The 13,153-nt window shown below is 44.8% G+C and overlaps 1 protein-coding gene across 1 annotated transcript in view; it reads right to left on the minus strand.

The window, feature by feature from the left end:
- Nucleotides 1-783: 783 nt before the first annotated feature.
- HADHA (hydroxyacyl-CoA dehydrogenase trifunctional multienzyme complex subunit alpha) overlaps nucleotides 784-13,153 on the minus strand; it is a 45,367-nt gene continuing 32,997 nt past the window's right edge. Inside the window, exons 12-20 of the mRNA XM_012788155.3 lie at nucleotides 11,455-11,589; nucleotides 9,111-9,282; nucleotides 5,875-5,961; nucleotides 4,285-4,425; nucleotides 3,804-3,872; nucleotides 2,825-3,020; nucleotides 2,096-2,210; nucleotides 1,394-1,539; nucleotides 784-1,304 (exon numbers count right to left, since the gene is read on the minus strand). Coding sequence (XP_012643609.1) covers nucleotides 1,159-1,304; nucleotides 1,394-1,539; nucleotides 2,096-2,210; nucleotides 2,825-3,020; nucleotides 3,804-3,872; nucleotides 4,285-4,425; nucleotides 5,875-5,961; nucleotides 9,111-9,282; nucleotides 11,455-11,589 — 1,207 coding nt within the window. The 3' untranslated portion in view covers nucleotides 784-1,158. The remainder of the gene's footprint in view (nucleotides 1,305-1,393; nucleotides 1,540-2,095; nucleotides 2,211-2,824; nucleotides 3,021-3,803; nucleotides 3,873-4,284; nucleotides 4,426-5,874; nucleotides 5,962-9,110; nucleotides 9,283-11,454; nucleotides 11,590-13,153) is intronic.

Here is a 13,153-nt window from a genome sequence, read left to right on the forward strand (position 1 = left end):
GGTTGCTAGTCCCAACTACAGGGCTGGGACCAGGGAAATGCTTGAAGTCCTTGCAAGTTTAGCAGAAGCAGGAGTAATTGGTTGTACCTGACGGTTTAGAATGCAGAGTGTGATGGAACTTGAATTATGATTCCACACACTCAATGTGGATCCTTCTGCCAGACCCAGTTAAGAGCCCTCATGCTGTTTACCCAGACTGGGCGCTGCTTCTGCCAGAATGGGAGTGTAGGAACTTTACACACTGGGGTCGGGTGGGGGAGAGCCGAGGCTATAGTGGAGCACAGGCGGCGTGGGGCATCAGCACTGTACCTTTGTACCTTTCCTGCGGTGCCTCTGATCGCTGCACAGGCTTCTTCTGTGCTCTGGGCCATGCAGGATCAGGGAAATGTTAGTTCCCCTGCTTAACTCCAGCGTTCCCACAAACTTCCGAGAAGCACCCACAAACAAGGATACACCAAGAAAAGATGGGTAAAATTGTACAATAAGGAAATCCAGTTTGGGGAAAGAAGTATATTTCATATCCTGGTACACCAAACCGATCACATTTCTGCCACTCAAGTCAATCAGGGCCACTCCCTCATGGTGGGCAGATGCCCAGCCTAGCATTTAAGCAGGTGTACACGGCATTAGGCACACCAAGTCCCAGCTTCTATCGTCACAGTCCGTCTCCCAACACATTCTTACTCCCAAAACACAGGGCTTTTTCTTCAAACTCACTTTTTGAAGGAGGGGTTTAAACCAGAAGGGCAAACAGAAGAAAAAGGAACAAGCAGGCGCAGAGGCTGCTACAGAGTTTGGTTTTTATTGTTATGTGTGTTTGGCCGGGTGCAGCATTGCCCTCACCACCATTGGCCGCCCAGGCCTCCCTGGAGGAACAGGGAGCAAAGATGGCTCTATGCTGCCACGCGGGGCCTCGGGGCTTATAAAATGAGCACAGTGGGTTCCACCTTTCAACATGAAGTGTAAACTCTTATTTCGTAGTCAGACTTCACCAGGAGGGAGAGATGGCTGAAGGCACTTTAATCAAAGAGCAAACCCAGTGCCAGAGTTCGTCCTTCCTTTGGTTACCCTGATGGAATCTGGACACCACTCTGTTGGAGAGCCAGCACCGCCGGCAGCTGGGGTTAGTGCGCTGACTGGGCGGGCGCAAGGCCCTGCCTACTGGTAGAACTTCTTGTTAGGGCTGTTGGCGTGGTCAATTAGCAGCTGGCACGGGGTGAACTGTTTTCCGTAGGCATCCTCATACCTCCTGAGCCGGTCTACTATCTTCTGAGCACCATACAGATCCAGGAAGCGGAAAGGCCCTAAATGGAGAAACAGGACTTTGCTGAAGGAGACAGCAACGTGACCTCTTGGAAGAAAGCGAGCTACCTGCCCAGCCTGCAAGACCAACCTCCGAGACAAGGGGGGAAGCCGAGCCCGAAGACTGCTCCGATGTCTCCCTCTGCAGGCGTGGCCAAGATCCCTTCCTGCAGGCACATGACTGACTCATTCACAAATCTTGTCACCAGGCGGTACTGGATGTCTTCATCAGAGGAGCTGCCGACAGGAAGAGACACTTAGGAAGGGGGAGAGGGGAGAAAAGCAGGAGCTGCAGGCGTGGAAGGTGAAGGAGGATGGGTGCAGGGGAGCTCTGCAGGGCGGTGGGCACTGACCCTCCCACTCTGTAGAGAAGACACTGCCAGCCTTTCCCTTGGAGAAAGTGGAGAGTTACTTATCCTAATTAACATGAAACTGAGCACCCAGAACAGGGCCTGGCACTGAGGAGATAATCAGTATCCCTTGACATCCACAACAGTCGGTTGCTCACAAATGATAATAGAGATCTGGGAGAAGAAGGAACCTGAGAATCCTGCAACCTCTGGGCTCTCTGGGACCCGCATAGGGAAGGCTGGAGCAGGGAGGGGCCTTCACCAGGCTCGGCCGCAGGCTCACCTTGATGCCTGGCAGAGACTGAGAGGCATGTGCAAGGGCTTGTAAAGCACTATTCCATTCAGGTAGGGTGGGCATACGCAAAATGGGAGAGGGGCTGAGCAGCTTTGGGCTGTCAGAGAAACATCTGTTCCCAGGCCATTAGCCACTCAAATGGACTTACACTTCAGACTTAGGAGGCACCTTCAGACTTGCAAAAATACTGTCCATGTCAGAATTCAAGTTCTTATCCTTCACACCCTCCTGGTAGATGTAAAAGCCCTTCCCAGACTTTCGACCTAAAAATAAGCAAGAAAATGGTGTTATTCTTTGTTCTCAGAAATCTGGCCTGAGAATGCTTGTCTCTGCTGGTCTGCTATAAAGCTCTGATACCTTGATGCACCCAAATTCGTGTATTTGGGTGAGAAAGGCCACTTGCATGAGTTTTAATGTCCAGACATGGAACACCTGGCCTTAGGATGCCTAAGTCCTAATGTTGATTTTCTGCCATTTTGCTGAGAGAGAACACTACCTCTCTGTGAGCCTCAACTGTATACTCTGTATTGAGAAGTTTTATTTCCTCCCCACAGGTGGCTGGACAATATGTAAAGCCTGGATGCAGAGCTTGCTCCTGCAGTATCATGCATATAGCAGATGCTGTGGGCAGGATGAACATGCCTGTCCATCTGGCACAGCTTAGGCCAGAAGGCTAGAGTTCTCTGCATTTTGTCCATAATCTATAGGTATAGGCCCAGCCTAAGAGGAGGTTCTCATGAAACCATTTTTGAATTCCTCTATGACAAGGGCTCTGTGTTTAGAAAACTCTGCCATGTGGGCCTTCTATAACCCTTTGGTCTCAGGAAACGGCTCAGAACTCTAACAGTGCTAGATATGCTCCCATGAGGCTACTCACCCAGGAAACCCTTGGACACCATCTGTTGTAGCAGTTCTAGGCTTCCACCTGCAAACCGCTCCCCAAAGGTTTTGCCGAGATCTTCTGCCACATGTTTTGCTACATCCACACCAACTTCATCCACCAGGGTCGCAGCACCCACAGGAAAGCCGAAGCTTGTGGTCAGGGAATCTAGCTTTTTGGGGTCAACGCCTTCCTGAATAGGATGTGAAGCAGGGATCTCAGGGGAGGGCCAGCCCAGTTCCCCCTGCAAGGGCTCCCTGTACTGGCACCCAGACACAGCCTTGTGCAAAACCCACTTCTCTTCTGAGTGGCCCCTGGCAAGCCCAGGACTGGCACTATTTTATTCAGGAAGACACAAAGATGTTTGGGGGCCACAAGTGGACAGTCTGAGCCTTCTCTTATCTACAGCACTTTAAGGAAGTTTGGAGATGACTAAATCATTTATTTGCTTGTTTGCATTTCTGAATCTTAATAAGAAGATTTCATGGCAGACAGGGCAGAAAGTTCCATGACTGACAGAATGAACACTATCAAAGCACAGTGCTGCAGAGCCTGTGGTCCCCGAGTCTGGGTGAGTGTCCTGCGAGGATCCCCCTCCGTTCCTCCTGGAGTGACCTGGACAGCCACCAGAGGGGTCTGTGTGCCATGGAAGCAGACACAGCACCAGTCAGACGAAGCAGGCCCTGTTCTGGACGGTCCCTGCCTCAGAGGGGTGAGGTGCAGAAACAGCAGAAAAGACATGGGGAGACCACTGGCTTGACAGAGCAGCACAAGGCAGAAAAGGGGAGGTTGCCCCTTTTAGTGCCACATGAGCCCTGTGACTGCCCATTGCAGAGGGAGGGCCAAAGGGCCTTCCTGGACAAGAGGCAGCAGTTGGTTCCTTCTCAGAAGGAAGCCTGCCTCTCAACACTGGCAGTGTTGAAGCCTGACTGAAGGAGTGGAAGGCGTCTCAGATGCTCCAGAGAGCAATACCGACCTGGAGGATTCGGATGACTTCAGACATCATGGGTGCAAGACACCTGGTGGTGTAGAAGCCAGGCCCATCCTGCCAAAGGAGAGAACATGAGCTTACTGGCACCCCTGTTGCTGGTACCTTCCAAGTCTGAAACCAGTCTCCCTTTCCCAGGGTCATTTCAGTCATTTGAAAGTCATTTCAAATTTAAGGTGATTTAAAGTCTCAACCAGAATTCTTAAAATTTAAATGCAAGGGACACCATACCAGGGGTGGCCTGGCTTGAATCAAACAGCACAGCGTGGAGTTTGTGGCTAGGAGAACCCTGCCACATCCAGACACTCCCCACTCAACTCAGCAGGACAGAGTCAATACCACTGTCCATGCTGGAGATAATCCAGGGAAATCATATCAAAAGCTGGTATATTTGCCCCAGAATAGTTATAAACAAGCCTGGAGGTAAAAGGAGTCTTCTTGGAACTTTTTAAAGCCTGCCACTCCTTACCTTAACCACAATGATGACCTTCCCCTGCTTGAGCCCAACTGCTACAGCTGAAGCAGTTGTGTCCTTGGAGGTTTTTTCAGTTGTGATAATCTCCAGCAGCTGCATCTTGTCCACGGGAGAGAAGTAGTGCATGCCAATCACCTGGCAAGGGAACCAAACGCCAACAGAGTGAAGCATGCTGAGGAGGGAATTAGCAATCCTTTTTTGCTAAGACTCATCCTGGATGGCCGGGGCTTTCCCAGTTGTAGCACTGAGGGTTTTGTGTCCTGGGAAAGCCCTCAGTCCTGGACAAACTGAGAGGGCTGTTCAGCCTACTTGTGCCCTTTTGGCCTTGCTTTTATGTGAATAACATAAGGCAAGCAGGTAAGAAAAGCTATTCGAGATACCAGAGGCTAGGACTGCAAAGTGTGATACTTGCTCTACTCTATTAGGAAGGTTAGCATCACAGGAACAGCAGTGGATTCTCCTTTACTGATTTTAAATGCCACAGAGGTGCCTTGGACAATGTGACATGGCCAGACTGCCCACCTGTGAAGTCTATAAACAGACGACAGTGCTGTTGTGTCTTCCTGCAGGGTCAGACTGTCGGCTGCCATGGCTGAGCCTGCCTCCATCAGGCCCCACATCACCCCTAATCGCTGTGCGCTAGGAAACTAGACTACCCTGCATCAGCAAACGCAGAGAGTAGGAATAAATAGGCTTTTGTGGTTTTAGTACAGACTTTGTATTAACAATTTCAGCTGTTTAAGGGCCTTTTATAATTCCTGTCTCCCTCTGGCTGGTTCTGGTTGGCTGAGGCTAACTGGCTAACTAGCATCCTCCAGGGAAGTGTGGTGTTTTTTTTCTCCTTGAATGATTTCACTTCCCCTTAATTACTCCAGTTGAGAGCAAAGGCATCATTTCAAACACTCACTGAAAGTGCTTGTACACTCAGCCCTTTCATGTCCCAGCCAGAAGGTATAAGCCAGGCAACCTCAAACTACGGCCCGTAGGCCACATGCGGGTGCTTTGCCCGTTTGTTTTTTTACTTCAAAATAAGATATGTGCAGTGTGCATAGGAATTTGTTCATAGTTTTTTTTTAAACTATAGTCTGGCCCTCCAACGGTCTGAAGGACAGTGAACTGGCCCCGTTTAAAAAGTTTGAGGACCCCTGGTATAAGTGAACCCAAAGGCAGACACATCCCACCAGGCCCACTGACCCTCCACTCCCGGATCTAGAGTTGGAACCACACTAGTCACTAGACCCTGCTCTGTAGCCAAACGGATATTTTGGAGCACCCCTTCTTGTTTTATGCCATCTCTCAATGTCTACTTGTAGGATAAAAGTAGGTTTTATATTCTGAACCTGAAAGATCATACCCATTAGGGATGCAAACCACCTATAAACAGGATATTTTAGCTGTGCTTCACTTACTCCTGCATCTCACATCAGTCATGGTGTTAGCGTTCACGTACGTGCCCGGTTTAGAGGAATCACCTCTGCCCATTTCATAATCCACACCAGTCCCTTCTCTACTCAAGTTCTAAGCCTTCCCCAATGAGCCTGAGGCAGTAAACCATTTGAGGGTTTTTCTCTGTTCAGAGTTTACCTTCTCAGGTCTTTTGCTGACAGAAGCAATTTCACAGATTGGCAGGGCAGATGTGTTACTGGCAAAGACGCAGTGGTCTGGAATCACCTGCAGGGAAAGAGCATTGAGAAATGTGTCATGACCACAGCAAAGCTAATGAGAGACATCTGGGCCCAGCCCACCCTCTCGCCCACAACTGCTCTGATAGTAGATGTCACTCGCCCAGAACTTAAGGACCACCTAGGGGCTTTTGTGTTGGCAAATGTGTTGACCTTGGTCTTTTTCTCATTCAGCCTTCCCTACTTATGGTCCATCATAAGGTCACCTAATCCTGACCTGGAGACTACATCTCAGTAGTTGGGTCAATAAGACACCTTAGATAAACACTGGAAAGATGGTTTTGAATCACAATTTCATTCATTTCAACACTCAGCATGGGTTTGTCAAGCCCTTTTTCTTGTTTGGATCTGCCCTCAAGCCTGAAAGCTTATGAGACCTCCCTAGCCCCACTGCCCTAGTATAGGAACAAGTCATGACATGCATACATATCTCATTTTATACAGTGTGTTATCAAATAATAGTATACCACTATAACTGTATCTGTAGTACATGAATACTATTAACTCTTAGCTTTATCAAGCTGGAGAACAGTCTCTAATGCAGACTGTCTCAGCATTCTGGCCATGATCCCAACTTATTCATGTTTTTATTCAGATGCTTGAATGAAAAATGTGGAAAGCACACCTGTCAAATTTGTGAAAATCTAGGACAGGCAGAATCCTAACATCAGAGATGAGAATCAAGGTTGAAGATACACATTTAACACACTAAAAAACTGAACATAAAATAAAATCAATTATAATGGAGATTAATGTAAGGTACTGTACTCAGATTAAAAAAAAAAAAAAAGGAAAGGAAAGAACTGTATAGGCACTTGATGGACAAGACCTGGCCTAGCATTATTTGTGATAAAGATCCCATGATTTTAGTTAATCAAAAGTGGAACGTGAGTCACGAGTACAGCAAACACAGTCGAAAGTTGCATTATTAGTGGGATAGTATCTAATGCCGGTGGTAAAATCCTCTATGAAGAGCAAACCAATGTCTCCAAAGATGGCTGGCAACAATTCCTCCCCTCCTTAGACATGCATGTCTTTCCTCCCATCCAGAGGTGGAATCTATTTCCCTTCTTGAATTTGGGCTGGCCTTGTGACTTGTTTTTATCAACACAATGCAGCAGAAGTGACCCTGCTAGTTCTGGACCTAGCCCTGTGAAGCCTGGCAGCTTCTGATTTTGCTCCTTGGAAGCCAGTGGCCATGCTGTAGAGAATTTCTGGAAAGACTAAGTGAAGACAGGCCACGGGTAGAGGGAGGCCAACTGGGGGAAGCACTGAGGCATCCCCAGCAAGCCTCCAGCTGAATGCTGTCTGGTGAGTGACCCCAGCCCTACAACCACTGGCGCTAAGGACCAGCCATCTCTGCAGAGCCCTGCCCAAATTGCAGAATTATGAACAAATAGTTGTTTTAAGCGATTATGTTCTGCACTGGTTTGTTACACAGCAACAGAACACTGAGACCTACTGTGATAAAGATACTTAGGAGGACAACCACGACAGTAGGAGTCTAGAGATAATGTCTTAGGAAGAATGGCAAAGGTATGGGTTTTGGTTAGTTCTATGGAGAGTAACAGAAGATAAGTTTAAATCCTTGAAGAACTATCAGTAGATTCAGCTTTAAAATTTTCTTATAAAGAAAGCATAGGATGTGGGAATCTTAACAGGTAAATAAAAAATGAAAAATAATAATTAAAAAGAAGAAAGCAAAGGCCAGATGGGAGGATGGACTTAATCTCCTCCTCAAGGTTCCTTCACCTAAAATTTTTCGATTTTCTAAATTTAAACCATTCTGGACTTCACTCTTTTCCAGGCTTCCTGAATAACTTCTTGGAGTATCTCCTACCTTAGATGATTTTACGAGCTTCACCAAGGGCCCTGACATGTTATAACATATAACCATAACATACATAACATTTTGGATTTTATCTGTACTACTATTCTATGTAAAGTTGATATTTCTTTTCTTACTATCTGCTAAAAATCAGTGGTTCCCTGAACACCCTCCCTGTCTCACCTCTCTGCTCACACTGCCCTAGTGTCTTCCCCCGAGTACTCACACAACCCCTGTGCTTCCTTCTCTTTGCCCGCAGGTTCTGTCCCATCTCTTTTCTCTCACAACCTTTATGTTTCAATCGTAACTACTGTATTGATTTGTTTCTAGTCAACACTTCTCTTGATTTGATCCTAGAATCTGCCTACCACTGGCTTGGCAGTGACTGCAAAGCCCTGGGAACATCATCCCAACCTCTAAGCTGAAGTGCCACCCGGCACAGGTGGGACATAAATCCACCAAGCTCTTCTGAATTTTTGCCCTCACTTGAATCTGGCACTACACTCTGCCTAAAGAAAAGATTTTGAAATGTGTATCTCACAAGTGGAATTTGTCCCCAGTAGAGCTGCTTGTCTCTTGTTCCTAAACCTCCTCAGGTTCAGTCTTTAGTGGAGCAGAGACTGCCCCACATGGAAAGGCACCGTAGGAAACACTGCCTGCTCCACCATGGCCTGCTGCTCCGGACACCCAACATGCTGCCAAGTCAGTACCATTTCACGTACCATTTACCAACCCACCTGCTGTTTACGCAGCTGTAGGCTAGTCCAGGCCTTGGCCCCACTCATGCCTAGACTACAGACATTTCTCCTTCCCTGGGCTCACTCTTCATACCACCCACTTCAAGTACCCATTTTGTTTGTGTCATCCCATCTCAAAAATTGGCTTTTAGAGCGTTTGGGAGCTGGATCAAAGCAGCATTTCCACAGAATAAGCATCTGGAGAAACTGTTTCTCCCCTATTTCCTTTGCTGCCTAGACCTGAAGAGGTTTGGTTATGGCTTACAGCCAAGCAAAAATCTCAAGACATGTGGCTATACTCCATGAGGTTACCTGTATGTTTGGGTGACTGAAATCCACATGAATAAGGCTAAAGAACCCTGTGCTTATGTTAATAAGCTACTTGATTTTCTCCCCTTAGGATTTACATTTGACCTTTATAACATAGGAATTATGCATGAACTCACATAAAAACTTATGTTTAGAAATGAATAGTCCTATAAAAAGAACCAAGAGTTTCCAATAGGCCCTTTAAAAACGTCTCAGTGTCCTCTAACTACACTAGGATTCAAATACAGCAGAGCCCTTACTTACCGCTTCTACTTCCTTTAGCACTTTGTGCTTAAGAGTAAGGTCCTCAAAAACAGCTTCAATCACCATGTCAGCCTTTTCAAAACCTTGGTAATCGAGCTGCCCAGTCAAGTTGCTAAAGATGGCATCCCTTTCAAATGATGTTAGAGCTTTCTTCTTCACTTTATCATTCAATCTAGAAAAAACACATTCCTAGTCAGAGAGGAGGAAAAGAAAACTAATGTTTATCGAATGTCCACAGGCCAGATATGTTATGTGTTTTTCACCAGCTCTGTGAGGTAGTTATTACATTACCCCCATTTTGAGGGAGCTGAGTTGCTCCAAAAGGCTGAGACAGACTTGTAGTCAAATAGCTTGTTAAGGGAGGATACTAACATTCAAAGACAGGTTGACCCCCAAGTACATGATTCTTCCTACCATAGAATGCCTCTAAATGCCCAATTTACATACACTGTACCACTCCTAAACCAGGTAAATTAGCCAAGAGAAGCAAATAACATAAATATTAGAATGGCAAAACAAAAGAGCAGCTCTGGTAATTACCCAAGATAGGGGAAGCAGCAGCCAAAGTGCCTTGGACCACATGGTTTTCTCCTTGTTTACAAGTCATTTTATGTTACTCTATAATTGTAATCTTCTAGAGGACAGAGACCAAGCATTACTTCTTATATTCTCAATCCACTTCCCAGTTATCACTTAGTAGCACATCGCATTGATTACATAAAATATTAACTCAAAGTTTCTTCTTTCCCACAGGGAACTAAAAAGGGTTCCTGATACTCAGACATTTAACTGATTATTTTTTATTGCTGAGGAAAACAGGCTCTCTTAGGTTCAATCTGACCACACTTTTAGAATAAATGACTTAGAGTTTTCCTCTGAATGAATAATGAAGCTAAACCCCATTCACTAATTTCCTTAACCAAAAGAAAAAGCCACAAGGTAAGTTCAAAGGAGTATTCGAATAAGATCTTAAAAATATGGGTTCAAACCTCTTGGTTTCTGACAACCATGATAGCAGTTAGCAAACAAGATACTTGTCAGAGCTTAAAACATTATATTAGTTGCTCTAATTCTAATGCCTGATGAAGCTGTTTCCAAGAAAGGACAGGAAACATTATGTCCTAAGTCCGCAGCATGGTCAGGCAGCACTCATCAGAACCTGATGTTTCTCAAACAGAAAGGGAAACCTAGGACAGCTGTATACAAAAGAGATCAAAGGAGGAAGCTATTCTAGAGCAGTAATTTCTTATTTTGTGACTGTATGAAATGCTGTTTTGGGATGCTTGGATGCTAGTTTCAGGGCACTGTTGCTATGTAGCACGTGCTATTTTTTTTGTCAGAATCTGTTACTACTACTCCTTGTTACCTTACAATAATCGACCAACATAATTAAACCTGCTAGGTCCTGGTTAGCATTATGGTAGCAATATATGAGCTTCTCTGCAGAAAAGGGATAACAACATGCTTAAACTACATAATCCATTTAACAAACAAACAAAAAAGCCCACTCAGCTAAAGTCACATGCAGAACAGTCTAAGTGCAGCCAGCTTGTCCATTAAATGTGAGCTGAAACCTACCCCCAGTTTGGCTAAGCTGCCATTCCATTTTTCCCCTGTGTAAGACAGGTTGGGGTGGGGGGGTGAGTGGGCTGGGTGTGACGGAGGGAGAATAATAATCCCCCTTTATTAATCCAGAGGTAAGACAGAGACAGTCTGTAAAGCCTCAGACATTGTGGACTCATCAATTCACTGCTTGACTTTGTAATGCCAGTCAGGAAATATGAGGCACAAGAGTTCTGATCTGGACACGCTTGAAGCTCTTACTCGAGGGGGGAGGGGGGTATGGGCAATATATGTAACCTTAACACTTGTACCCCCATAACACGCTAAAAAAAAAAAAGAGTTCTGATCCAGGCCCTGCCTTCACCCTGTAGTTTCTGGCCTCTTGCTCACATCCTAACTTCTGTCCTCTCAACAGAGACACAGAGGCATGCTGTTCCAATAATCCATAACAGTATAGTAATTACACACTGGATCAAAATCCACAGGCCTGAGAATTTCTAGTCTGATAGGAAAGCATAAAATAAATGGCATTTAAAAATATCTACTAGATAAGAGTTTCCCTTCTGCACTCAAAGACTATAGGGCTCCAGTGGTATTAATGGCCTATCATATCTGTAACAAAATGAAATGAAAGCAGGAATTAGCATTTCTAAAAATCAAAAGAAACTTGACTACAGAATATCCAGTACTCACTATGTTCAGGAAAAAGAATCTGTGATGGCAAAAACAACAACAACAACAAAACATTCCAACTTCTGGCAAAGACAGAGAGTAGGCTTACCCTTTGAACACTTGCTGCTGTCCCCGGCCTAGCCCAGTGATTGCAGCATCCTTAAGTATAGTCTTTAGCCCCTTATCCACGGAGACCTGGGCGATGCCAGCTCCCATCAGCCCTGCACCAAGAATAGCCAGATGCCTGCAAGGGAAGGACAAAATGACTTTTGGTAGACAACCTTACTCATTTCAGTAAAAGTGAAGATTGCTCAAGTTACCATCCAATAAACCAACTAAAGCAGGCACAACTATGTTTCAAATAATTTTTACTACTAAAAACACAACTTTAAATAAGTGATTGATTTTTAAAGTTAAAGCAAAAATCCATTAGGTCTAAAAGAATTGGTCTATCCAAGAAGACCGAACTATACTAATCTTCAATCATGCCTGGAGATTACTGAAAATAAAACAAACCAGTTGCTTAAGTCAACATGAATTATTTTTGTTTTCTGAACAAAAACCAACTTGCAATGCTATGCCCAAAGACTAACCTCTCTTCTTTGTTAACTGCTTGTTTTTTAGTGATTTGACCATTTTCCTGTTATTGTTCATTTCTCCTGAAATCTGTGCCTTTATCACCTCTCACCTGGATTAGTTAAAAAATCTCTTGGCCGGGCGCGGTGGCTCACGCCTGTAATCCTAGTACTCTGGGAGGCCGAGGCAGGTGGATTGCTCGGGGCCAGGAGTTCGAAACCAGCCTGAGCAAGAGCGAGACCACGTCTCTACTATAAATAGAAAGAAATTAATTGGCCAACTAATATATATAGAAAAAAATAGCCGGGCATGGTGACACATGCCTGTAGTCCCAGCTACTCGGGAGGCAGGGGCAGTCGGATCGCTTGAGCCCAGGAGTTTGAGGTTGCTGTGAGCTAGGCTGATGCCACGGCACTCACTCTAGCCTGGGCGACAAAGCGAGACTCTGTCTCAAAAAAAACAAAACAAAACAAAAAAAACCTCAATGGTCAGAAGGATTCCTTTTATGTTAAAATATTCAAACCATAAACATAAAACAGTATCAGTATTTAACCTTATTTATATAGTTTTTTTTAAAGGGAGAATAAGAATGCATGATTTTTTTTTTTTTGGTGGGGGGATTTGCTGTCATGTTAGCTTTAGCTTAACAACAATAATAATAAAATCTAAAACTAGTCTGATTAATGTTTTTTTGGCATAACAGAACCCACAGCTAAAACATCATTCATTTTTTAACTGTTTATACTCCGCTTCTTAACATCAGAACTTAAATGAGGGCTTTATAGTTGTTTAATGTTTCTCTACAACAGCAGATTTAAATTTAACACATTTCACAATCTGCTGAATCTCTCTGATTAACATCTTTAGCATCCCAGAAATGCCCCACTTGTGTAATTATCCAGCAGGTTAACATCTATAGTGTCTGATGCATTATAAGTCAATTGTTTTTTTATGGGTTTTTTCTTTTTATTTTATTTTATTTTATTTATTTATTTTTTTTGAGACAGAGTCTCACTTTCTTGCCCAGGCTAGAGTGAGTGCCGTGGCGTCAGCCTGGCTCACAGCAACCTCAATCTCCTGGGTTCAGCGATCCTACTGCCTCAGCCTCCCTAGTAGCTGGGACTACAGGCATGCGCCACCATGCCCGGCTAATTTTTTTTTTTTGTATATATATTTTTAGTTAGTCAATTAATTTCTTTCTATATTTTGGTAGAGACGGGGTCTTGCTCAGG

The sequence above is a fragment of the Microcebus murinus genome, chromosome 3, assembly GCF_040939455.1.
Source record: "Microcebus murinus isolate Inina chromosome 3, M.murinus_Inina_mat1.0, whole genome shotgun sequence".
Classification (NCBI taxonomy): Eukaryota; Metazoa; Chordata; class Mammalia; order Primates; family Cheirogaleidae; genus Microcebus; species Microcebus murinus.